The following is a 26,571-nucleotide window of genomic DNA, read 5'->3' on the forward strand; positions in this document are numbered from 1 at the left end:
AGGAATCCATTTCTTTGTTTTAATGATAGGCTCCTATCTCCTTGTATCTTTTATTTTTTTTAACATCTTTATTGGAGTCTCCTTGTATCTTAAAACAATGCCCCAGGGGAGGGTAAAGAGTACATTAAGTGCCAACAATGAGCTGATCGCAGGAAAGCAGATGGAACTCTGTGGCCCCTGGCAAGAGGGTGAGCCAGAAGCTGGCTGGGGTGCCCTGTTAGTATGGAAATCGGTGTGAAGAGAGGGGGATTAGAGGCTCAGCTAGTTGTATGAGCAAGAATCTCTTGGGCAGGTCACCCAAGCTCTCTGAGATAGACTTCCTGATCTAGAAACCGGGGGTGGAATGATAATGCCAGATTCTTACCTAAAGAGTCTTACTTGCCCTGTCCCCTAGATCTCGGTTTCCCTGAAGGCCCTTCTGTCCTCCCAGGTGTTCCCACTGGTGCTTCCTCAAGGCATTCATTCAGCTCCCACTGGGTCAGGCACGGTACTAGGCCTTGGGAGGACAGCGCTGTCAGAGGTAAATGAGTCCCTTTTTCATCTAAGCCGGGGAGTTTAGATGGAGAGACAGATAGCGATGATACAGGGAGCTGGGGTGGGAGACATGCTGGGATGGGGGACATGCAACCCAGCCTGAGAGATCAAGGAGGGCTTCCCAGAGGAAGTGGCATCCCAAAGGGTAGGGACTGTGTTTTCTTACTCTTTAGATTTCTAGCTCTAAGCAGAGTGCCTCACATATAAGAGGTATTTGGGGAATGAATGATGGATGAGCAGATACGTGTCACAGTGTTTTATAAACCAGAAAGTATAGAACAAGGGGCAGGTGTTGGTGTTATGATTTGTGGAGGGTAGAGCCGGGGCACCTAGGACAAACTTTATTTCCCGCCTTCCTGAGGACCAACTGTTGCCAAGACCTAGGGTCTCCCTTAGAGCACAGCCAGCTGGGTGACACTGTCAGCCTCTGCCTTTTGTCGCCCCACTCAGGGAGGGAGACTGTCTGTGCCTGGACATTTGAAGCCAACTCAGTAGCCAGCAGCCCTTCTTAATGGGATCTGGATTTGGACATACAGACCTTGTTCTCGGTACCATGATGGCTGACTCAGGAGGTAGCTCATTGTGTGTGTGTGTGTGTGTACATGGAGTGATGTCCAGCAATTGCTAAAAAAGGTCTGCAGCTCATATTCAAATCCCTAACTCTGCAGTACAGTTGCCATCCCCAAAGCAGAGCTTGCTCTTTTTTTAATCCTCTCCTTCATCCAGCTGAACTTCTGGAAGCTAGGGATGGCAACTGATTCATCTTTGTAACCCTAGAACCCAGCAGGGAGCCTGGCACATCTGGATCTTGGAACAGTTTGCAGAGTGAATGAACGAATGAACAAACGAACGAATGAACTTCAGTTAATGCCAATTAAGTTATCCAGAGTGTAGCCGATGCCTAACGTCTTCATGGGCTAGAGAGAGAGGGATGTTTCTGGAAATGACCTTTTGCTACTACGTTAGGTGTTTTGCAATAGCAGATGCTTGAAATTCTGCTTGACGTTTGCTCTCTGGGGTGAGAGATGAAGAAACACTTCCTTTGTTCACACTTGGCTCCGGGGCTGTGTAGACAGGCAGAGGCCTCTCTCACTTCTGCCGCCCTGGGAGCCCCTGGGTCCACCCTGTGGACCAGTTACGGTGAGACAGGGCTCGTGGGTCTGCAGTGACCTAATTCCACGGTTCAGTGAGTTGGTGTGTCTTGTGGGCATTGTCTATATCTTGGGGTACTCAGCATCCTACCCACCTCCCTCTTTGGGGGACCTCCCAGGATGTAGGTCTTGGAGGGGAGCAGAGCCCTGCCCCCCGGTACGGGAGCTGAGGTGGACCAGACATGCTTTCTTCCCGCGTCCAGCTGCTCAGGCCGTGGCGTGTGGCCTCCGCGTGGCCACGTGGCTTAGATTCCGGGTTGCGTGCAGCAGCAATGCAGGTGAGTTAGAGGTTCCTGAGAGTCAGGAGTATCCTAAGCAGATGTCCTGTTGGCACAGCCTTGGCCACATTTCCCCTCTGCCCATCTCCCCTGGTCCTTTATCCCAGCCTGGTTCTCTAGCCTGCCTGGTGATTCTGGGAGCTTCCCCTTACTGTCTCATCAAATTCCGTTTCTTCTTTCCTGCTGTCTGTAATCAGTAACCCTGACTGACAGGTACCACTGAGGCCAGAGTGAGGCATCCCGTCCCTAGCACGGACCTTGGTAACATGGTGAGACAGGTGAGCTTGCTCTCGATGCCTCCCTTTTTGTGGTGTAGACACCATCCAGCCTGATCCCATTCCTTGAAGACCCAGTCTGCTGCAGTTCAGCTCTGTAAACTCCGGGCCACCTACTGTGTGTCAGGTTTGCACTCAAAGGCACAGGGATGCGATCAAGAGTCCCTAATCCTGGCCTGGGCCGTTCATCCCTTCAACCAATATTTATTGAGCACCTGCTAAGTGCCAGCAGGCACTGTGCTAGGGCTTAGGGATGCAGAGCCAAAGAGACGGAATGTTTGCCGTCCTGGAGTTTGCATTTCAGCTCTTCCTCCTCTTCTTCCTTTAAACCATGTCTTATTCATTGCCTGTTCCTTCATTCATGTATATATGTGTGTGTATGTATACACACTTACACATATATACACATACACACACACATATACATACACATATATATCATTCACTGAATACCTATGTTCTCGCTATAAAAATGCCTATATACGTATATATGTTGCTGTATAAAACATGCATATATGTATGAAAACAAGCTTTCCTTGAATACCAACTGTATGCTACAGATAAAAACATGTTTATATATATATAAAACATGTACATACACTGTATACATCTACATGTATCTACAAGTGTTTACTGAATACCTGCTTTGTGCCTACACTGTGCTAGGCATGTGGCAGAACATAGCCTAGCAGAAGAGACAGAGAAGAAAACGCTGTTTTCATAGGCTGGGAAGGGCCATAACTTTGATGAGGACTAGGCAGAGAGGTGACCTTGGCAGGGTTACCGTAAGGCGTGAAGGGAGAGAGGGCATCAGGCTGCCGCGGAGCAGAGGCCAGTCCTGGTTGCTTTCCTTCGTTACCTTGATAAGGACGGTCTGGTCCGGGTATCTGCTGAGGTAGCAGCTCTGAGTGGCTCCTTACGTATTGATTTAGGTGCTTGCCAAAATCAGAGGTCCTCTGGGGACTAACTTAATTTAGGCTCCTTTAAAGTAATCAATGAGATGGAAATTTCAGAACACTAAGACGCCCAGATCTGTGCAGACATGAAAGTTCTCTTTTTCTTTAGAATTGACAGTGAGGGGAGGACCAGGGCAGGGGGTCAAGTCAGTGGAGACTAAAGGCATTTCTCCCACTCTCCTTTTATCCTCTCGCTCATCTAGAACTTGACCGATTATCCGGGTCTTCTTGCCAGGATTTAATTGTTCTCTTGCCCCATTCCCTCCTAGGTTTTGAGGCCAAAACGAGGACCCTCTCGGTTCGCTTATGCTGCGCGTGCTGCCCTAGGACAGGGCTGCGGAGGGCTTCTTCCGGGGCGGGGGTTCTGGGCAGTCACCTGCATGAGCCCCACATGCTGGCCACATCCTGCACTGGCTATTTTTTTGTTTTTGTGACAACTTTAATTTTTTTTTTTTTTAATATTCATTTATTTTGGTTGCGCTGGCTCTTCGCTGCGGCGTGCGGGATCTTTAGTTGTGGCGTGCAGGATCTTTAGTTGTGGCATGTGGACTTCTTAGTTGCAACATGCAGGATCTAGTTCCCTGACCAGGGATCGAACCCAGGCCCCCTGCATTGGGAGCATGGAGTCTTACCCACTGGACCACCAGGGAAGTCCCATGACAGCTTTATTGAGGTATATGTTAGACAGAATAATGTCCTTCCAAAGATGCCCAGGTCCTAATCTCCAGAACCTGTGAATACATTACCTTATGTGGCAAAAGGGACTTTGCTGATGTGCCTAAGGATCTTGAGATGGGAAGATCATTCTGGATTATCCAGGTGGGCCTTAGAAGAGGGAGATGGGAGGGTCAGAGTCACAGAAGGAGGTGTGATGATGGAAACAGAGGGTCAGAATCAGAGATTTGTAGCTGCTGACACTGCTTTCTTTGAAGCTGGAGGAGGGGGCCACAAACCAAGGAATGCTCACAGCCACCAGGAACGGGAGAACAGGTTCTCCCCTAGTAGAACCTCTGGAGGAAGCCTGGCCCTGCTGACACCTTGACTTCAACCCAGTGAAGCCCATTCTGGATTTCTGATCTCCAGAATTACAAGACAATACATCTGTGTTATTTTAAGCCACTAAATTTGTGGTAATTTGTTATAGCAGCCATAGGAAACCAATGCACGGTATATTTTATGTATCTAAAATCTACCCATTTCAAGTGTACAATTCAGTGATTTTTAGTCACTTCACCAAGTGGTGCAGCCATGGCCGTAATATAGTTTTTCGAATATTTTCATCACCCTGATGAGATCCTTCATGTCCATTTACAGATAATCTCTGTCCTCAAGCCCCAGGTAACCACTAATCTACTTTTTGTCTCTGTAAATATGTCTGTAAAATTGCCTTTGGGACATTTCGTGTAAGTGGAATATGTGATCTGTGTCTGGCTTCTTTTACGGAGCATGGTGTTATTGAGGTTCATCCACGTCGTCAGCGCTGGGTCCCTTTGTACTGTGGGAAACTATTCTGTTGTACGGGTGTATCCCGTCGTTTCTCCACTCACCAGCTGATGGACAGCAGTGTTGTTTCCAGTTTGGGGCTATTAGGACTAACGCTGCTATGAGCATTCGTGTAAAAGCCTTTGTGTGAACGTGGGTTTTCATTTCTCCTGGGTAGATGCCTAGGAGTGGAATTTCCTGGGTTGTGTGGATTTCTACATTTAACTTTTGAGAAGCTGCCAAACTGCTTTCCCAAGTGGTTGCACTAGTTTTCATTCCCACCAGCAATTCATGAGGGCTCCCTCCACCCCCACTGTAAACCCCACAACTCAAGAAATTATTATTAACAGTCTGTTGGGGTTCTAGATCTGTGATCCTTGATCCATCCTGCATTCTCTTGTCACCAGGTTTGTTTTGGGTGTTGTCAAAATTTGGGGTTTTGGCATTGGATGAGACCTGACGTTGGTACTTGTAATATAAATAATGAGGCAGAAAGTTCAGGTCGAGACATTGGGTGAGTCGAAGGGTTAACTCACCGTGCCTTTCTTCTTTTATTATTATTATTTTTTAAAATTGAAGTATAGTTGATTTACAATGTTGTGTTAGTTTCAAGTGTATAGCAAAGTGATTCAGTTATAGATATACATACATTCTTTTTCAGATTCTTTTCCCTTATAGGTTATTACAAAATATTGAGTATAGTTCTGTGCTCTACAGTAGGTCCTTGTTGGTTATCTGTTTCATATATAGCAGTGTGTATCTGTTAATCCCAAACTCCTAATTTATCCCTCCCCCCTTTCCCCTTTGGTGACCATAAGTTTGTTTTCTGTGTCTGTGGGTCTATTTCTGTATCATTTGTTTTAGATTCCACATATAAGCAGCATCATATGGTATTTGTCTCTGTCTGGCTTACTTCACTTAGTACGGTAATCGCTAGGTCCATCCATGTTGCTGCGAACACCATGCCTTCCTTTCTTTCACCAAGCAGGTCTGCCACAGACTAGCATCCCCCCCGCCGCCCCGTTCCGGCTTCTGCTTCTGAGTTCTGCTTCTCCCCCCTTGTCTGAGCCCATCTAGACTCCTCACTGGGTGGGGTTGGGGGCTGGCGAGCAGACATAGAGGGTTCGGTCTATAGACAGATGTCTACCCAGAAGGAGATGGGGGTGAGGGGCCCTGACCCTGCCGTAGGGGGGTGGGATTGACAGAGATGAGATGCAGACAGAAAGCCTGATCATTCAGTCTGAGCTTGGTGGGTAGGCAGGTCCCTCTCGCTTCCTCAGTGACAGCAGTAAACAGAACACAAGCTTCATTTTGGACAGAGATGGGTAAAGGAATCTTGCAGGCATTGCGTTTTCTATGTGGGAAAGTGTTGTATAGACTTCAGTGACTTACTTTAAATTCCCACGAGGGAAAAAGTGAGTAATTTTATGGTGACCGTTAGAGGTTTTTAGGCCTTTGAGGAGAAACTTGACCGTGGGGCTTCTTGGCCAGACCTGGATGACCAGGTTGTAGAGCTGGACCCTGGAGTTGACAGGGCCTTGGGGGCACCTGACCAAGGAGTGGTTAGTCCCCAGGCAGGAAGGCGGCCACCTAGGACCTGACTCTGCATGAGAGGGAGGTGTGGATGGGATGGCGTTGGCTGGCCTGGTCTGAGCGGGTCTCTGAGGATCGTGGCCTGTAAGTTAAGCAGTTAATGGGAGGCGGGAGGGGAAAGACTTAGAGAATTCAAGGTGATGACCTAGGTCAGCAGAGAGGCCAAGCCCCCCCTTTTCTTTCTTTCTTTTTTTCTTTTGGCTGTGCTGTGTGCCTTGTGGGATTTTACTTCCCTGACCAGGGATTGAACTCGGGCCGTCAGCAGTGAGAGCACAGAGTCCTAACCATTGGACTGTCAGGGAATTCCCGCCAAGCCCTTAACTAGAGCCCGAGGGACTCAAACTCTGTTCCGCGGATGGTGTTTCTGCCATTTTTTGAAGATGAAGTAACTGAGCCTCAGAGAGGTTAAGTGACTTGTCTAAGGTCACACAGTGAGTGAAAGGAGCCACCAGAAATTCAAACTCCAGGCTGTTTCTGAAATCACTGTCACTCTGCAAGATGCTTTTTCTTTAGAGATGAACGGGGCATACACAGAACAAAACAACCCACACTGAGTAATGAATGAATGTCCTCATGACAAGTTGCTGGGTCCAGGGGTGGGTAGACATTTTTACAGAGTGCCCCCTCCACTGCCTAGGCCCACTTTAGGAAGTAGAGGCTGCCTCTCATTGCACAACCAGCAACTCTTATTGTCTGTGTTGCCCCTGTTGACGTTGTTTACGGGCAGCAGGGAGGGTGAGAAACCACACAAAGTCTAAGGCCTGGAGGGCTCCAGCGGCTCTGCCAGGAAACAGAGACCCAGTGAGATGTGGTGCAAAGAGCAGAAAATACATACAGAACTTCTCTGTGGCTCACATTTTTAAGTGAGTGTGTATGAATTAGTGGTGTAATAAAGTAAATGAAAGTAAGGTTATTATTTATAAATTGTTAGGGGGGCAGGAAGCAGAGAACCTGGTGTTTTGTCCTGGCTCCTCTGCCTCCTGACTGTGTGACCCTGGGGTGTCATTTCACTTCTTGGAATCTCAGTTTCCACTTCTGTAAAATGGGAAGGTTGCACTGGAAGTTCTCTAAAATCTTTCTTGAAATGAACTCTCTGTAATTATAAATTCTGTCTGTTTATGTTCTGTGTCAAGAGACGTTTTATCCATAGACTTTTTCCTGTGGCTTTGAATGAAATTTACACAGCTGGCTGATTTTTCAGTGGAAACTTGGGGGGGGTGCTTTAATTTACATAACAAAGGCTTAACTCAGAGCCACTTTATGGCTTCCGTGGGTGTTAGAAAGCTTTTGGGAGGGCCTTGAAAGTCATCTGTCAGGGGAAGAGGCTGTGTTTATGCAGTTCTCTCAACATTGACTTAACCCCTGTGAAGAGTAGGGTCTGTGACCTCAGTGGACAGGATGTGGGTTACAGAACATGAGGTGTCACCCTTGCTCTGGAAGAGCTTATGTAGTCAGCTGGGATGGTTTGGAAACACTGTTCCTATCTGGTGGAGCGTGCAAGTGCCCGGACCTGGGAGAGATCTCGGCGTAGGTCTGTGTGGCTGGACCGGAGCGTTCGTGTGGAGAACACAGGTCATCGGGGCCTGTGATGGCAGCCTCGTGAGCTGTGTTCAAGGAACTTGCATCATAATCCTCAGGAGGTATGGGGCCACTGCAGGATCTGTGTATTACAAAAGGTAACTAGGGACTTCCCTGGTGGTCCAGTGGTTAAGACTGCGCTTCCACTGCAGAAGGCGCGGGTTTGAGCCCTGGTCCGGGAACTAAGATCCCGCATGCCCCACTGCTTGGCCAATAAATAAATAAATAAAACTAAAAAAAAAAAAGCCTTAAAAATTTTTAAAAAAAAGAAAAGGAGAAAGAAAAGGTCGCTAGTGGTAGCTTGGGAGATGGAGAGCAAGAGACCGGAGTCTAGGGGTCCAGCGAGAGGGGTGCTCTGTTTGCAGCGAGCGGAGGCTGTAGGGCCTGGAGCCAGCCTCCCGGATGCCACCAGCAAGCCACAGAGTCACAAGAAATGGCAGCCAGGGCAAGAAGCGGGGCCGGCTAGCAATGAGCATCTTCTCACGCACCCACTGAGGAACGTGTCAGTCAGTGCTCTGGGTTGCACGTGACCGAAACCAAACTCAAGCTGGCCTAGGTTTGAAAAAGATCATTTACTGTGTCAAGTCGCTAAACGGTCAGGAGTGGCTGAACCAGGGCCCAACCATATGCTGGCCGGGTTTTGTCTCCCACTGTCTCTTGGCCCTGCTTTCCTCCCTCCTTGTGTCTCAGGCAGTCTCTCCCTGTGAGATGGGTTCAGGCTTTCAGCCTTTCATGTTAACGACCCTGTGTGTGGGCGAGGAGGGCACCCTTTCCTAGTGCCTTCAGCCAAAGTGCTAGAGTAGGTTCTTATTGGCCAGTTAGGGTCACATGACCATTCTTGAACCTCGAGAGGACTCTTTTATTTATTTATTTATTTGGCCGCGCTGGGTCTTAGTTGCGGCATGCGTGCGGGATCTAGTTCCCTGACCAGGGATCGAACCCGGGCCCCCTGCACTGGGAGCGTGGAGTCTTACCCACTGGACCGCCAGGGAAGTCCTGAGAGGGCTCTTACTGGCCAGTTTTGGTCACATGCTTGTTCTTGTAGCAGCCACTGATTCTGGAAGATTCTGTGCTTTGACAGCCCTCCCCTTGGTGATATGCTAGCCCCTGGGGCACATGGAGGGGAGGGTCAGGGGATGCCCCAGAGGACACTGGTGCCATCCCAGAGGGGCTGGAGGCTGGGCAGGGCAGGAGCCCAGAAGTTTCCTCTTGCCTGGTTACGGTTAGGGTTAGGGTGAGAGGTCAGCAGACTTTCCTTTTGCCTGGCCAGGGAGGCTTCTGTGACAGTGGTGTCATGACCTTGGGTGGAGTGCGTGGCCCAGGGGGAGGGAGGGGCCGTGGTTCCGTGGCCTGTCCTAGTGCTACTGCCACGTGAAACGGTCTCTCCTTCTCTTCCTCCAGCAAACATTTATTGAGGGCCTTGTCCCTTTTCTGAATCCCTCAGAATGTTATTTGCCTTTTTCATGAGCCTTAACTGTGCCCAGGGGTGATGGTCAGAATGTTTAACATTGGGCACCCATCAGAGTCCTTTCTGGAAGCTTCCACAGTGCCTGATGTTAATCCTTCCCTGGCTGGGTGCCGGGGGAGGTCTGGGAGCTCTGGGGAAGGGCCAGCCGGGGAGAGGGGCTCCGGACAGCAGCTCTCTCCCAACCCGTGTGGAGTCCTTCGGTATTTTTGGGCAGCCATGCTGGTATGAAGCAGCTGAACGCTGCCGGCTGGTGTGGAGGCTCTTGGGGCGGGGCTGCAGAAGCTGCTTCTCACTCGCACCCTCCCCCACCCCTCCTCACACTCACACCCCCGAGGATTTCCACTGGGCCTCCCGCAGAGCGCGTGTGCCATTGACTTTTGTGGAGGTCGATGGAGAGGGGCAGGGATTGCTCTGGAAATGGCAACTCTCTCCTGCTCACCCCACACCCTCAGCTGGGCTGTGTGGTTATTCACATCGGCTGCCCTTTCCTCTGAGCTTCAATGAGGCCGCTGCTGCCTGCACTTACTCTCCTTGCACCCAAGTGTTTTTTTCTTTTTCCTGTGAGCAGTTCAGGTTTACAGGCCTTGGAGAGTGTGCAAATATTTGACTTTAATTAAGGAAGTCCAGAACGAGGAATAGAAAGAGTTACTTCTCGTTTATTATTTCTGGGGGACTCGGGGATGGGGGTGGGCATGACCTGTGATGCCGCCAGCCACCTGGTCCTCCAGGGCGGTGCAGGCACCCAAGAGGCCAGGCCAGGCGCAGGGTGGTGGGCCAGCTGGCCCAGGGTGGCCTGTGGGAAGAGAAAGGCAAGAGGGTGCAGAGTTTAGGGGCTTCCCTGGTGGCGCAGTGGTTAAGAATCCACCTGCCAATGCAGGGGACACGGGTTCGAGCCCTGGTCCGGGAAGATCCCGCGTGCCGCGGAGCAACTAAGCCCATGTGCCACAACTACTGAGCCTGCACTCTAGAGCCCGCGAGCCACAACTACTGAGCCCACGTGCCACAACTACTGAGCCCACGTGCCACAACTACTGAAGCCCGCACGCCTAGAGCCCGTGCTCCGCAACAAGAGAAGCCACCGCAATGAGAAGCCTGACGGGGGTGTTGGAGATCTGGTCGATACGATGCGCTTGCACTCTTGGGTTCAGAATCAGATTCTTCTAGCATTTTTACATAGATGTGGTTTCTCTGCTTCTAGAGAAATCCTATTTCTTGAAGTTCTACTAGGGGCCAGCCACTTTCTGAACATTGTGTCATAGTAAATTTGCAAGGATTACAGAGGGAGAAACAAGCTTCCCCGAGGAGTTGTGACACATTTGCAAATGACTGAGTCAGGATTCGAACCAAGGTCGGTCTGACTTCAAAGCTCATTTCTGTGCACAGAGATGGACTGTAGTTCCAGTTATGTAAAATCAGAGCTGAACTGTTCCATACGGCGGCTGCTAGCCCTATGGGGCTATTTAAATAGAAATTAATAAAAATCAAGCATAATTAAAAAGTCAGTTACACTAGCCAGCGTTCAGCTGCTCCGTAGTCACATGGGGCTGGTGCTGTGGTATTGGACAATGTAGGTACAGAACATCTTCAGCACTGCAGAAAGTTCTATCAGGTAGTGCTGAGCTAGAGTGACCGAATGGCACTGACAGGGCTCCGGGCCTGGCACGTATGGCCGAGGATGGTTAGAGGAGGGGACGTGGTGAGCAGGCCGTCTCACCCTGTTGACATCCACTATTAGGGTCACCAGCTGTCCTGGTTTGCCTGAGACTGAGGGGTTTCCTGAGACTTGGGACTTGCTTTGTTAAAGCTGGAAAATTCCCAGGCAACCTGAGTCGAGTCAGTTACTCTGTTCACGGCACAGTGTCCCTGTAGATGTTACGCCTGTGCTCAGGTCCAGGACACAGAGTTGAACAAAAAGTTGCTGAAAGTTCGGGGGGAAGCTAGCTGATGGAGTGGCGGCATCATTCAGGTAAAATGGGAAGAGTGCTCTGAGAAAGGGGAGCGTCAGGTGCGGTGTGCCCTGAAGCCTGTCTGAAGAGGGGTACACCCGAGCTGAGAGTGGACATCCGAGATGCAGTTAACCAGGTGAAGGAGTTCGGAAGTGTGCGGAAGCTCAGTGATCAGCCCTGGGTAGTTAGGAGTTGGGAATCTTGGGAGATGGTTCTGACTCTGCTCTGACCCTGCTGTCTTCACCACAGGCATGTTCCTTTCCTTCCATGCTTCAGATTCTCTCACCTGTAAACCCAGGCAGTTAGACCAGATACCCCCAATAATATTCTCTAGCTCCACCAATGTCACTTTTTCAAGTAAATTGTGATATGTCTTTAAAGGTAACACAGCCCTACGCTGACAAAGTGTTTGATAATCGGTTCTCCAGTGTTTCAGAAACAACATCTTTACCTTGCTTCTCTGTTAATGAGCTTCTTTCCTTTTCTCCAGTTTGAAAAGGGTAGGGCTAGGGCTAGCCCACAGGATTGAGGTTTTTCCTGAGAGGGTATTGAGTCTGGCTGTTCAATTCCCAAGAGGTCTTTTCCTTCCTTGTTCACCTTCTTTTTTAATTTATTTTTTTTAATTGTTGAAGTACAGTTGGTTTACAATGTTGTGTTGATTTCTGCTGTACAGCAAAGTGACTCAGTTATACATATATATACATTCTTTTTCATATTCTTTTCCATTATGGTGTATCACAGGATATTGAATATAGTTCCCTGTGCTATACAGTAGGACCTTGTTTTTTATCCCTTCTCTATATGAGTTTGCATCTGCTAACTGCAAACTCCCAATCCATCACTCCCTCCCTCCCTCCCTCTTGGCAACCACAAGTCTGTTCTCTATGTCTGCCTTCTTCACCTTCTTGTTAGATTTCTTAACTCAGTGATGTGCTGAGCTGCAGCGTAAAAAGAAAAAAAAGACCACTTATTTTTATTTATTTTAAAAATATTTATTTATTTATTTGGTTGCACCGGGTCTTAGTTGCAGCAGGCGGGCTCCTTAGTGCGGCTCCAGGGCTCCTTAGTTGTGGCATGTGAACTCTTAGTTGTGGCATGCATGTGGGATCTAGTGCCCTGACCAGGGATCAAACCCAGGCCGCCTGCATTGGGAGCGTGGAGTCTTATACACTGCGCCACCAGGGAAGTCCCCCAGGCCACTTATTAAAGTACACAGTAATAATTAATGTCATTAGTTTAAAGAAATGATTGGTTAAAGCTTTAAAATATTTTGAACATTTACCAACATGTAAGCACTCTACTATGTAGTGTCTCCACTCCCCATAAATGAGGGATTTTTTTTTTTAAGGTTAAAGGCAAATTTATTACCTGGACATAGAGTTGCAAGTACTACAGCTTCATTAAAAATATTGTAAAATATATAAGCAGTAGATCATGATACTCTGGAAAAAAGTGTAAGATGTGTATACATCTTCAGCTGAAATAAGCCTGTGCAAGGAGAATGGTTAAGCAACGTATAGAAACTATGTTTTGGATTTTATCCTGCTTCAGAATTCGACCCTGAAAATGGTCCATCGTTCCAGGAGAGAAGGGATGCAGAGGGAAATGATAATAAACGTTATTGCTGAATATTATCTTTGAAAGAGAACAGCTCAGTACAATAGCAGTGTCTCCCCACATCTCAGGCCCTGGATTTGGGAGAAAGGTGAGCTCTGGAGTCAGGTCAGAGTCCTTCCACTTAGAGGGTTACCACCTCAGGGAAGAGAGTATGTGAATAAAAGAAGCTCGAGTACACGCATACCTTGTTTTATCGTGCTTTGAAGATATTGCGTTTTTTACAAGTAAAGATTTGTGGCAACCCTGTGTTGTCAGATAATACACAGTGGCATAGGATTTAGTGTGGCATAAGTTTAGGTGATGGGCGTCGAGAGGGTGGTGTGATTGATGAAAGCTGCAGTAGTTATCTTAACATTGTTATCCACAACCATTTATCTCCTATGTGCTTATTTATTTTTATTTCCTAATTTCTGATTCTAAATATTTAGGGCTGCCCCTGTGACCCTATCCTTTGCGTTTCCTTGTTGCCCTTGGGTCAGAGTCACACTGTGTCACAGTAGCCAATCCACACTCTCCTTGGAGCCTGAGCTCCTTGAAGATGGGAACTCTGTCCTCATGTCCATCTCTCTGGCACCTTTGGAGCTGCCTGGCATGTGACAGTCAGTCACGACATTCTTATTGAGCAAACCAAGCTATTACTAGCCAAAGGCCCATGTGTGGTCACTTTCGACTTTGTTGTTTTAGTTGTCAAGGCTGCTATAACAAAATGCCACAGACTGGGAGCTTATAAACAACAGACATTTATTTCTCACTTTTCTGGAGGCTGAAAATCTGAGATCCGGGCGCCAGCATGGTCTTGTAAGGGCCCTCCACCCATGACAGAAGGAGTGAGGGAGCTGTCTGGTGTCTCCCTTACAAGGGCACTAATCCCATTCATGAGGATTCCACCCCCATGACCTCCCAAAGGCCCCACCTCCTAATACCGTCACACTGAGGGCTTAGGATTCCAACACTGGAATTTTGGGGGGGGAGACGTAAACATTCAGACCAATAGTGCTTGTTATTGACGTATAATATGCTTATAAAGAAGGGCACGTCATGATTATTTTTGCATGTGTGTTGATTTAAAACACGAAATGGCCGATGTTTGGAGATGGAAGGCAAAGGGAAGCAAAGGGTAGCATGCTCAGGTGTGAGGGGTGGAAGGGTCTCCCGCTAACAGTGTGAACCCTGAGCCAAACACAGCAGGTCTTCCAGCCTAGCTGCTGAACGCCCCTCCTGCTTAGCACACCCCGAGACAGATGCGGACTGGCCGTAATTCATCCGAGCGGGGCAACAAGAGGTTTGGAAATGTTCTAAATAAGACCTCCTCATCCTGATTAAGAAATTGTATTCTTTTTTTTAAAACAGATTTTTGGTTTCTTAGTTAGAACTGAGGGGTAATGTGAACATATAGAAAAATCGCCTTCCTAATTCAGGGTCAGGGAGGCAGTGGTAGGGAAAAGTCGGATTAAGAGACCACTTTGAACTAATTGCAGTGTTAGCATTTTCAAGTGGCTATGGAAACTGCTGAGTGTTCACAAGTTACTTTTGCAGGGCCCCCTTGAATGTGCAAGATAAGCTAGCTACCTGTGCAGTGATCACATTTCATATTTTTTTCACAAATTTATAGAAAGAATTGATGTGCTTAAAAGTCTGTTTTTATAAGTTTGTTAAATATTGCCATGGTAATTTTTTTACGTTCTTGCTAAGTCCTCCAGATAGTATAAAATAAGTTTCAACCTAAGTTATGAGAATTATCATGAATTCTTATAAATAGCTAACATTTGTTGAGTATTTAGTATGTATTAGCCACTGTTCTGGGGGAAAGTTTTATTAAATAAGTGATTAAGAGTTGTTGGAAATACTACAGAGCTCGTGTAATTGAACAGGATTATGGGTATACATTTCTAATTTTATTAACAGGGATAGAATGAATCATGGCTAAGAAAAAACAGCATGTGATAAGCCAATAAAATTACAAGATGAATTTACTGAGGAGAAGGAGTAATTATTTGAATTATTATTTTTTTGTTTAATTAACATTTATTAAGTGTCTGCTGGGTAACAGGCCCTGTTAGGTACTTTTACATCTGCTGTTTTATTTAATTACCATGCATTTTTCACTTCCAGATAAGATTTCCCATGGGCTTCCTTTGACTAATGAGTTATCCTAGGCCCCTGCTTTACGGTCCTGTTTGCACCATACAATCACCTGGGGATCTTTGGAAAACTGTAGTGCTGGGGTTTCGTCCTGAGAGAGTCTGTTTAATTGTGCAGGCTTGGGATCCAGCAGCAGTATTTTTAAAGGTTTTCCTCCCTCCGCTGTGAGCTCTGGTTGAGCCGGGGTGAGAACCACTATGCTAGGCTGTTTGAGATGTTATTTCACTGGCAGAAAAATATTGCCTTAAACTCTTCAGCAATTAGCAACTATTGCAAACTTTGGGAGTTTGCTGTGCCGGGTGGATATAAGTAAAACACCTGCTTTCCTTTGTCTGTTTCCTATTAACTGGGATATGGGAAGTGTCAGAATAATGATTTAATGAAGCAGGCTAGAAAATGTCACCCTCAGTGTCTCAGACCCAGAATTTCCAGGTGCACTTAATTTGTCACCTGGGTTTTGCTCGGGGGTGGTTTCCGAAACATCATGCCAGTGACTTGCATACTAAGTTTTCTTTTTTTAAGAAAAACGTACTCTAAGGAACTTCTACACTAAAGGTAGTTCCTTTAAATGAAATACATATGTATGTACACAGTATAGATCTGTGAATAAAAAACTTTAAGAGGACACAGGAATTATGAGGAATTCTTTTGATGGAGGGGTTATATAGGTCGAAATTGCCTCCTTAAAAATCGTGTTTGCTGTCACAGTAAAGTTAATATCAAAACATTAAAAAAACAAGAGGGAACTAAGTGGTTTGGGGAGCTCAACTTTTCTTTAAAAATTCTTATAGCCTGGATCACATAATAGAGATTTGACCTAAAAAATGATCCATAATCCAAGAACATATTCAATCCCTAAAAATTTTTTTAGTCACCTTCATAAATAGATTTGTTTTAGTGGGAACTTTTAGTCCTGCCTAGAAAATCCCAGGAGTTGTGAAAGTGTGGTGTAATTGGCGGTCAGATAAAGGAAAGATTCCGTTAGACCTGCGAACATTAAGCATTTTCCCCTAAAATAAGCAACGTTTCTGGTAGGTGTGACTACATAGCCTTCCATTTAAGAACGTTGTCCAAAAAAAAAGAAAAAAAAGAAAGAAAGATGAAAGAAAAAGAAAGAACATTGTCCCCCTTTTAAAAACATTATATTGCATTTGCTAAGAGACCTGGAGCAAATCATATCATTCTTTCGGACCTGAGGTTCTTCATTGGTAAGTAAGGGGGGCTGTTAGTTTTCCGATGGGGCTTTGCTGAGCACCTGGAGTGGCTTAGAGAGCCCTGGCGGACGAGTGTTGAGCTGGCACCTCTCTGGGTCTCTGGGTTTCGAGCCCTGGCGGAGGAGTGTTGAGCTGGCACCTCTCTGGGTCTCTGGGTTTCCTGCTCTGGCCTCAGACAGAGCTGCTGTCTGGGGCGGCTCTGGATGGGTGCTCATTTGCAGAGAGGAAATCCTTTCGTTCTGCATGTGTTTTTGAGGACCTACTATAAGTCAGGAATAATACCAGGTGCTGGGGACACGAGGATATGACCAAAACAGAGTGTGAGCCCTCAGGTAGCTGGAAGTGTCCTGGAGCAGACAGACAGGGACACAGATAATTCCAGTGTTTCTTCAGCTAGGTCAGGGGCTGGGTGGGAGAAGGTTGGTCAAATGACTGACTGTGTATGTGAGCCCTGGGTGTATTTTTTTAGAAACAAATGACAAGTAGAGGACAGTTCCCTCCTTGAGTCACTGCCTAGTCACTCTCAAAGGGAAAAGAAAGAGGAAGGAGGAGGGCCCATGTGGGATGCTTGGGACTTCCCTCGTGCCCTGGAGTGGACTCAGGGACTTGGCCGTGCTGGTGAAAGGGCTGTCGGGAAAAGAGGAGGATCTGGGCTCTCAGAAGACCCCAGAATTAGCCCTGAGGACTGGGAGGGACCCTGGGAGTCATCTAGTCCAGGCAAGTTACCCTGGCAAGCCCACCTGCCTACATATCCTATGTCTCTCTTCCTACCTCTTGTGCTTGACCTTGTAAACCAGCAATTTGGTCTGTGGGCCTTTGCAAGTGCTGCCAATTCTGCTTGGATCCCCTCGGTTGGGCAAATTCGAACTTGTCTTTTAGTTCTCAGCTTAGATAACACCTCCTTGGGGAAGTCTTTGTTATACCCATCACTTTCCATCTCCTGCTGAGTTAATTAAATACCCTTTCCAGTGATTTCCCAGCACCTGTACTCACCCCTGTTGTAATACTTTTTGTTACTCCATTGTAATTGCATGTCAGCCTGTAATGCCCCACTAATCGATGAGAGCCCTTTGTGGCTGGGATGGTTTAATTCCTGGAATTATTCCCATGGCCACATGCTTGGTACATCGTAGGTGCTCAGTAGATAGTTCTTGAATGAATGAGTGTCCTCACTTGACAGCAGCGGCTGCAGGAGCTCAGAGAGGTTCAGTGACTTGACCAAAGTCACACAGCTCTGGGAGACCGAGGCGGACTAGAGCCCATGCTATCAGCCTAAAAAGGAGACAAGATCAGATCCAGTTTCTGGAGTCATGGTCCTGGTTCTCTCTGCCCATATAGAGGAAGTGAAAGAAGGTCACCCTTGTTTTGAGATGAACACTTTCCTTCTAGGGGAGACATACTCTATCTCCTGGGTTTGTCTCTAAGTGATGCAAAGACCAGCTTACTCTTCATGTTCTTAAAATAAAACCAAACAAAGAGTTTTGGGGGCTTCCCTGGTGGCGCAGTGGTTAAGAATCCGTCTGCCAATGCAGGGGACACGGGTTCCAGCCCTGGTCTGAGAAGATCCCACATGCCGTGGAGCAACTAAGCCCGTGTGCCACAACTACTGAGCCTGTGCTCTAGATCCCGTGAGCCACAAGTACTGAGCCCACGTGCCACAATTACTGAAGCCGCACATCTAGAGCCCGTGCTTCGCAACAAGAGAAGCCACTGCAATGAGAAGCCCGTGCACTGCAACAAAGAGTAGCCCCCGCTCGCCGCAACCAGAGAAAAGCCCGTGTGCAGCAACAAAGACCCAACACAGCCAAAAAAATAAAATAATGTAAAAATAGTTCTTTAAAAAAAAAAAAGTTTTGTGAGAGTTAGTATGCTTTTTTCCAATTTCTAGGACTTTCACCCAGGACCTTAAAATTTTTCCCAAGTAAACAGCAGCTTGTCCTGTTTTCTGTTTTGTAAATCTGGTCAAAGAATCAGAAAGAAAGAAAAAAAAGTCCTTTATGTAGCTGCAAGACATAGCGAGTGGAGTCAGAACTGTCATCATGTCTCCGGGCATCTGTGTACGCGTGTGTGTTGTGTGGTGTGTGCACGCGCATACACGCAGGGTGTGGAGTGTGTGCACACATGTGAGGTCTTAGCTTGTGAGGATGTTTAAATGGTTCTTAAGTGAAATCCCCTTTTTCTTTGGCCACTGGGCAGTTTTGTGATTTTTCTTTAAAAGAGAATTTTAAACCACACTCAGGCAACAACGGAAAGAAAACCTGTACTGGTGAACAAGAGGATTGCTGGCAAAGTAGCAGGAGTGGTTGACATGATCGGCTGATAATGTTCTCCCACGACAATTAGGAAGGGCCCCCAAACCTTTTGTGAATAAAGTGAGGCTGGTTAAGTGGCTTCCGGTAGTCTCAGCCTCCGATGAAAAGCAAAGAGAAAACACTAAGGCAGCTGAAGATTTAATCAAAATTAAGGCCAGAAGAGGGCATTCTTCCAGGCAATAATAAGAGCGTCTAGACACTGCAGATCTTGCTCCTATCTTCACACTAAATGCTGGTGAATGGGTTCGAATGGGATATTGTTTAACTATGGTTTTATGAAGACTCCCTTTGATTCATAGGTATTTGTCACTGTAAGAGATTTTGAGGGTGACAAGGATGGTGTAATGTACATGTTTGTTTTCCTTTCTCTGCAGTGTAGAAACCTAAAGCAGGAAGCGATTCAGGGGTAGAATGACTAAGACCAGTTCAAACTCAAGTTGAGCTGGGTGTTTTGCTGAGACCAAGACTTGCTGAGGTACCCCAGAGTTCCAGCATCCTTTATCTTAGAATTCTGAGTCTGAAAGGACAGCCAGGCCCTGCCTTCTATGTCCCTGGGACAATGCAGTCCAGCCAAACTGTGCCTTCATCAGAGGAGTTTGATTTGGGTTTGCTCTTTACTTGCTGTGCAACCTTCAGCAAGTTACTTAACATCTCTGAATCTCCATTTCCTTCTTTTTTTTTTGAATCTTCATTTCTTTATTTGTAATACACAAGACTATTTTGAACATTAAATGAGAAAAACGTTTGTGAAACATGCTCTGTAAACTATAATGGTCGGGAGAAATGTTATTTGGATTGAAATGCTGTTGGATAGAAATGCTATACTGGGTTGTTATTCCTGGTACAGGAAAAATCAACAGTGGTTAGGATTTACTGGAGGCTTTTTTGTGTGCTGGAAACTTGTGACTTGCTTAATCCTTGCTATAACTCTGTTTTACAGGAGAAGAAACTGAGGCCTGGAGTTTGAGTAATTCGTTCAAGGTTACCAAGTTGGTAAGTAACAGAGCTGGATTTGACCACCCGGCTTCAGAACTAAGAGCTTCATTTGAATTATCTTAAGCTTCGCAACAGCCCTAGAAAGTTGAGGTTCAAAGAAGAGAAGTAACCTTGCCCATGTTCATTCCACTGGTAAGGGGTTGTCTTAGTCCGTTCAAGCTGCTGTAACAGAGTACCATAGACTGGGTGGCATATATACAACAGAAATTTAATTCTCACAGTTCTGGAGGCTGGGAAATCCAAGATCAAGGTGCTGGAACATTCGGTGTCTGGTGAGGCCCACTTCCTGGTTCTTTGTGTTATAACTTCACATGGTGAAAGGGGCAAGAGAGCTTTCTGAGGTCTCTTTTATAAGGGTACTAATCCCATCCGTGAGGGCTGCGTCCTCATGACCTAATTAATCACTTCCCAAAGGCCCCACCTCCAGATACCATCATATGGGGGGTTAGGTTCCAACATATGAATACTGGGGGGGGGGGGACGGACACAAACAGTCCATTGCAGGGGTCGATTCAGTATTCCCATGCAGCAGTCTGGCTCGAGAACTTGTGCTCTTAACCACTGTAAACCTGCTGCTCTTGTAAGGCCCCTCACGGAAAACCCATTCTGTGAGCCTGGGTGCCCTCTACCCCCGAAAGGGCACTTCCCTTTTCTGCCCTTTCCCTAAGCTTCCTGGTACCCTCACTCCCCTCCATTTGACTGTCCAGTCTCTGGAGATGCTTAGCCATAGAACGGAGACAGAACTGGCAGAATGTTATCCAGCAGTCTCTCCTGCATGCCTTTAACTTTTATTTTAGTTGAGGTATGACTTACAGACTGCATAATGCACATCTTTCTTAAAAATTTTAATTTTATTTTGGAGTATAGTTGATTAACAATGATGTGTTAGTTACAGGTGTACAGCAGAATGATTCAGTCATACCCATAGAATGCACACATCTTAATCATACATCTTGATGAATTTTTAACATGTTGCCCTCACTGAGCCGCCACTCAGATCAGGATAAACGGTATTCCCATCACATAAGTTCCCTCATGCCCCTTTGCTGTTAGTACTGCCCCTGGAGATAGCCACTATCCTGACTTATAGAAGTCAGATCATGTCTATTATAGCATAGGTTCCTGCTTCTATCCTATCCAGATCCATATATACTTGCTCCACAGAAACAAAATAGAGGGCTTCCCTGGTGACACAGTAGTTAAGAATCTGCCTGCCAATGCAGGGGACACGGGTTCAAGCCCTGGTCCTGGAAGATCCCACATGCTGCGGAGCAACTAAGCCCATGCGCCACAGCTACTGAGTTTGCACTCTAGAGCCCACGAGCCACAACTACTGAGCCCGCGCACCTAGAGCCCATGCTCTGCAACAAGAGAAGCCACAGCAATGAGAAGCCCGCGCACCGCAACGAAGAGTAGCCCCTGCTCGCCGCAACTAGAGGAAGCCAGCGCATAGCAATGAAAACCCAACACAGCCAAAAATAAAATAAATAAATTAAAACAAACAAACAAAAACAAAATAGAGGTAAAAATCACACTTTCAATAGCGTGGGTGACCCTGTCTTTCCACCAAGCAGGCATCTCTCTTGGAGTGAGCTGAATGGGAGACACAGATCTGCTGTTCTTCTGTTGGTCTTTGTTCCGATGGCTTTTTAGGGGGTGAGCATCTTGTGCTCTCGAGTGTGTTTCTCATATTTATAGATTTTAATTATCATACAACATGGCCCCGAAATCCAAGCTGGCTATTTCTTCTTGTGCTCAACCTAAGAAACCCAATCCAGTGCTGAAGAAAAAACTGGCTGTGTTGCACTTAATGAGAGATGGTTTTTCTGTCTCCATGATGAGGCTTTATTATGGGATTTTCAAGGGGAATTCTGATGCCCTTCCATTTTCATATTACAAGTAGACTTTAGAGGCTAACCCTTGAGTAAGAGGCAGTTGTAACGTGGACAGAACTCCAGCATGGGTAAGTGGGTGTATTAGACTTGGTGACCTGGAACACTTTTGGCGACATGGCGGACTGACTTGTGTGACTCCTTCCTGATAGGAACACAGAGTTGACTGAAATACAACAACTATATCTAGGGGAGCTCATCAGAAAGGGAAGTCCACAAGTGTCAAAAATGAAGAGAGAAATCTAAGCCAAATGGTTATGTGAGCTGAAAGCCTGACAGCTTATGGGGCTTTTGCACCCAGATGGAGGCTGTAGAGTCTGGGAGTTAAGGTTTTAAGACCACAGTGGGTCTAGAAGTGAGACCTGGATCCAAGGTGGACCTGAGGAGCGTTAAACATTACACGTCTTCATGAAAAGGGGCTAGAAAAACTCCACTGTCTGGAGAAACAGAGAGGAAGCTTGTTTTGAGTGGAAAAAAGTCACCAGCAAGAAATGAAAAACCTGGGGCTGTACCGTATGTGGTTGTGAAATCTATATTGTTATTGTCATAAGATATGAGAACTCCTCAAGCTGAGAAATTAACATAAAAACTGGCTGCCTACTGTGGGAATCCCTAGCACAAACACACAATCACTCCACAAGGATACTTCAGCAACCCAGACCTAACAGGACTCCTACAGAAAGAACCCTAGGATGAGTTCACAATTAAATCATATGGACTATTCAGGAAATGAATGACTTTGAGTTGAAGGTAATAGAACCATCTAAAAGAGACTATAAGATAGTATATATATATTTTTTAAAGTATCATTTTTTCATTTTAACTATTATTTTTTAAAATTTATTTATTTTTGGCTACGTTCGGTCTTCGTTGCTGAGCGCAGGCTTTCTCTAGTTGTGGCAAGCGGGGGCTACTCTTCGTTGTGGTGCACGGGCTTCTCATTTGGTGGCTTCTCTTGTTGCAGAGCACGGGCTCTAGGTGCATGGGCTTCAGTAGTTGTGGCATGCGGGCTCAGTCGTTGTGGCTCGTGGGCTTAGTTGCTCTGTGGCATGTGGGATCTTCCCAGACCAGGGATGGAACCTGTGTCCCCTGCATTGGCAGGCAGATTCTTAACCACTGTGCCACCAGGGAAGTCCCAAGCCAGTATATTTTAAAATGATTAAAGACTAAAGCTGATACAAAAATGTAATGAAAGACGGAAAAAGAATAGGTTGATTTGAAAAGCTGCCACATGGAAATGAAAAATAGTCATTGAAATTAAAATCTAACAAAAGGGTTAGCTGACAGACTAGACATAGTGAAAGAGATAATTAGTGAACTGGAAGACAATAATAACAGTTTACATATGTTAAGTCCTTAGTATGTGCCAGACACTGTTCTGTGTCCTTGCATTAACTCATTTAATCTTCAGAACAAAATTATAAGGAAGGCATTATCATTATCATCTGTATTTTACAGATGAAGAAACTAAGGTGTAGTAGTTCAAGCCACTTGCCCAAAGTCACAGAGCTGGTAATGATGGAGCTCAGATTTGACCCGCGGTTGTCTAGTGTAGCCTAGAGTCTGTGTTTGCAATTACTACACTGTAGAAAATCATCAAGAATAAGCAATAAGTTATAGAGAGATGGGAATATGGTAGAGAGGCATGGAGGAGAGAAGGAGAGGGTACTACTTAGGTCTCAGCACAGGGACTAGGGGAGAGGCATCATTAGAAGACAGAATAATTAGCTGTCCCTTCAGATCTCCTCCAGTCCTTAGGTTCCAAGAACTTGTGACCCTATTGAGGGCAGAAATATTCAAAGAAGGGTAGCAGAGCCTCAGTTTCCACTGTAGTATGCATTGATGGGCTGATGTTTGACAAAGGTCTCTCTGGGGGAAAGAAAAGAAGCCCTGACTGTAGCATTTACCGATTTCTATGGTATAAATACTTCCACCACGACCAAGTTCAAGCTACCGACATAATGTCACTGAACATGGCCTTGGGAAGAGATGTGCATAGTTGGCTCTTTCGAGCCAGTCTGAGCCAGCTCAGCACACCAGTGGGTCTGATGTTCATTCTGTTTTAAGCTCTGATCTCTGGGTTGTGCATCCAAGGGACAGAATTTTCAGGAAGTAGTAGTATCCTGTGTAATATCACAGGGGCAGGAAGAGACAGTGGGACAAGAGTGGAGCTCTGCCCCCGCTTTCTTCCCTTGAATTTAAGAAACAAGAAAACATTTTGTGAATGTGTGTGGAGAGACTGGCATCCTTATGACACTGTTGGTGAGAATGAAAGTGAGTCCAAGCTCTTTGAAGGCCATTCAGCACCATCTGCCAACATTTTAAGTGCAAGTACTCTTTGACCCCGCAATTCCACTTCAAGGGTTTTATCTTATAAATCTCATCTTTCCTGTAGTTGCACATGTGTGTGAAGATGTGTGTAATGTATGTTCATTGCAGCATTGTTTGAAGTAGCAAGACCCTGGAAGCAACTGAAATAAATGTATGTCAGGAGAGGATTGATCGAAGGGATTATGGTGTATCCTTACAGGAGAATACTGGGCCACCGTTTAAAGTAGTAGGTCGTATATACCAAGAAGGAATCATCTCCAGGATGCATTCTTTTTTTTAATATATGTAAATTTATTTATTTTATTTTTGGCTGCGTTGGGTCTTCGTTGCTGTGTGTGGGCTTTCTCTAGTTGCAGTGAGCAGGGGCTACTCTTCCTTGTGGTGCGTGGGCTTCTCATTGTGGTGGCTTCTGTTGTTGCGGAGCATGGGCTCTAGGTGCTCAGGCTCAGTAGTTGTGGCGCACGGGCTTAGTTGCTCCGCGGCATGTGGAATCTTCCCGGACCAGGGATTGAACCCGTGTCCCCTGCACTGGCAGACAGATTCTTAACCACTGTGCCACCAGGGAAGTCCCCATTCTTTTTTTTTTTAATTGAGGTGTTCTTTATAGTTGACATATAACACTATATTAGCTTCAGGTGTACAACATAATGATTCCCTATTTGGATATAATGTGAAATGATCACCACAGTAAGTCTAGTTAATATGCATCACCGTACATAGTTACAACATTTTTTTTTCTTGTGCTGAGGACTTTGCAGATCTACTCTCTTAGCAACTTTCAAATATGGACTGTAGTATTATTAACTATAGTCACCACACTGTACGTTACATCCCCATGATTTATGTACTTTAGAACTGGAAATTTGTACATTTGACCCCCTTTACCCATATTTCCCACTCCCTAACCCCCAATTCTGGCAACCAGCAATCTGTTCTCTGCATCTATGATTAGGGATTTTTTTGTTTGTTTGTTTTTTAGAGTCCACGTATAAGTGAGATAACACGGTATTTGTCTCTCTCTGACTTATGTCACTTAGCGTAATCCATCCATGCTGTGGCAGATGGCAAGATTTCCTTCTTTTTTATTGCTGAGTAATAGTTCATTATATACATATATATAATAGATCACATTTTCTTTATCCATTTATTCCAGGATGCATTCTTTTTTTATTATTAATTAATTAATTTATTTATTTTTGGCTGTGTTGGGTCTTTGTTGTGGTGTGCAGACTTCTCATTGTCATGGCTTCTCTTGTTGCAGAGCATGAGCTCTAGGCATGTGGGCTTCAGTAGTTGTGGCACATGGCTTCAGTAGTTGTGGCATGCAGGCTCAGTAGTTGTGGCATGTGGGTTCAGTAGTTGTGGCTTGCGGGCTCTAGAGTGCAGGCTCAGTAGTTGTGGCGCATGGGCTTAGATGCTCCGTGGCATGTGGGATCTTCCCGGCCCAGGGCTCGAACCCGTGTCCCCTGCACTGGCAGGCGGATTCTTAACCACTGTGCCACCAGGGAAGCCCCCCTGTTTAACTTTTGAGGAAAAGCTGAGGCAATGGTGGGTCTGGGGTGGATGGAGGATATCTTACTGTATATCCTTTTTTTAAAAAAAATTTTTATGGAATTCCCTGGCGGTCCAGTGGTTAGGACTCTGCGCTTTCACTGCCAAGGGCGCAGGTTCGATCCCTGGTCGGGGAACTAAGATCCCACACGCCGCAGAGAGCAACCAAAAAAAAAATTTTTTTTTTTTTTTAAGCATAAGCATATGATATTTTTGTTGTTGTTTAAAACAAACTAATTAACAAAAACTTCACTTTGGGAGCTTTCAACCCAAACCCCTCTTATTTTTAGGGGAGATTGGCAGGTCTCCATGGGTTGCTGATCCCCAGCATTTATTGAGCACATGCCAAGGACCAGGCACTTGCCCGTGTTGTCATACGCTGTGGGTCTCTCCATTGTCTGACTCTTCCTGGACTCTAGTAGTGGCCTGGTCAGTGTGTGATAAACAATAATCCCATTTTCAGGAAGAGGGGAGGTAAAGTCTTTGTGGGAAGTCATGTGGCACGCAAGGAGAAGAAGTGGAATTCAACAGCAATCTTAAAAGTGCTTTGTGAACAGAGGGAACCAAGCTGCTTCTTAGCAATCCCAGTTATCTGCAAGGCATCTCAAGCCTCTCTCCCTCCTGCCATTAATCCCCGGAATCTCTCTTGAGACCACCTGGAAGTGTTCTATCAGTGTTAATTTTTCCAGCTCTAAGATTCTTTGCTCTGGAAAGTTGGAGCTGTGTTTCTGGACCAAATGAATCGCTGATGTGTTTAGAAACCACAAAGGCAAGGAGAATTTGTCCTGCGCTGTCCTCCTTTTCTGACTTATTTTATCTTCACAACTCTCCTGTTGAGTTCACATCATCAAAGATCTAAGAGACATTGGCTCTGTTCACTTAAAAAGAGGGACCTTCAGGGCCTTTCTTAGCAAAATAGATGTTCCCAGAGGTGCTTTCATTGTTGTCCTTGTTGTTTTCAGCAATCAGCCACGTTTCTAGCCCATCATGACATGTTTTATGGAACCAGAGGCTTGCTCGCTCTCTCTCTCTCTCTCATCATTTGGTAATAAATTCAGTAAATAGGTTATTCATCTTGAGAGGGCTGTTGTGATGTTTCTGTTTTAATTAATTAATTTAATTTATTTATTTTTGGCTGCATTGGGTCCTTGCTGCTGAGCAGGGGCTTTTCTCTAGTTGTGGAGAGCGGGGGCTACTCTTCATTGCGGAGCACGGGCTCTAGGAGCACGGGCCTCAGTAGTTGTGGCTCATGGAC

At 46.0% G+C, this 26,571-nt stretch overlaps 1 protein-coding gene across 4 annotated transcripts in view; it reads left to right on the top strand.

The window, feature by feature from the left end:
• The window catches only part of CYRIB (CYFIP related Rac1 interactor B), a 150,654-nt gene that overhangs the window by 16,986 nt on the left and 107,097 nt on the right, over positions 1 to 26,571 (top strand). For 3 of the 4 annotated variants that reach the window (XM_082363114.1, XM_082363119.1, XM_082363122.1), the window contains exon 2: positions 19,487 to 19,539. Coding sequence is in view for 1 of the 4 variants with exons in the window: in XM_082363117.1 (XP_082219243.1) it covers positions 19,487 to 19,543 (57 nt within the window). In the remaining 3 variants the exon portion in view is untranslated. Of the gene's footprint in view, positions 1 to 19,486; positions 19,544 to 26,571 lie in introns of all 4 variants that reach the window. The other variant, XM_082363117.1, reaches the window with a different exon arrangement.

This window comes from Balaenoptera borealis (genome assembly GCF_965194805.1).
Source record: "Balaenoptera borealis genome assembly, chromosome: 17".
NCBI lineage: Eukaryota > Metazoa > Chordata > Mammalia > Artiodactyla > Balaenopteridae > Balaenoptera > Balaenoptera borealis.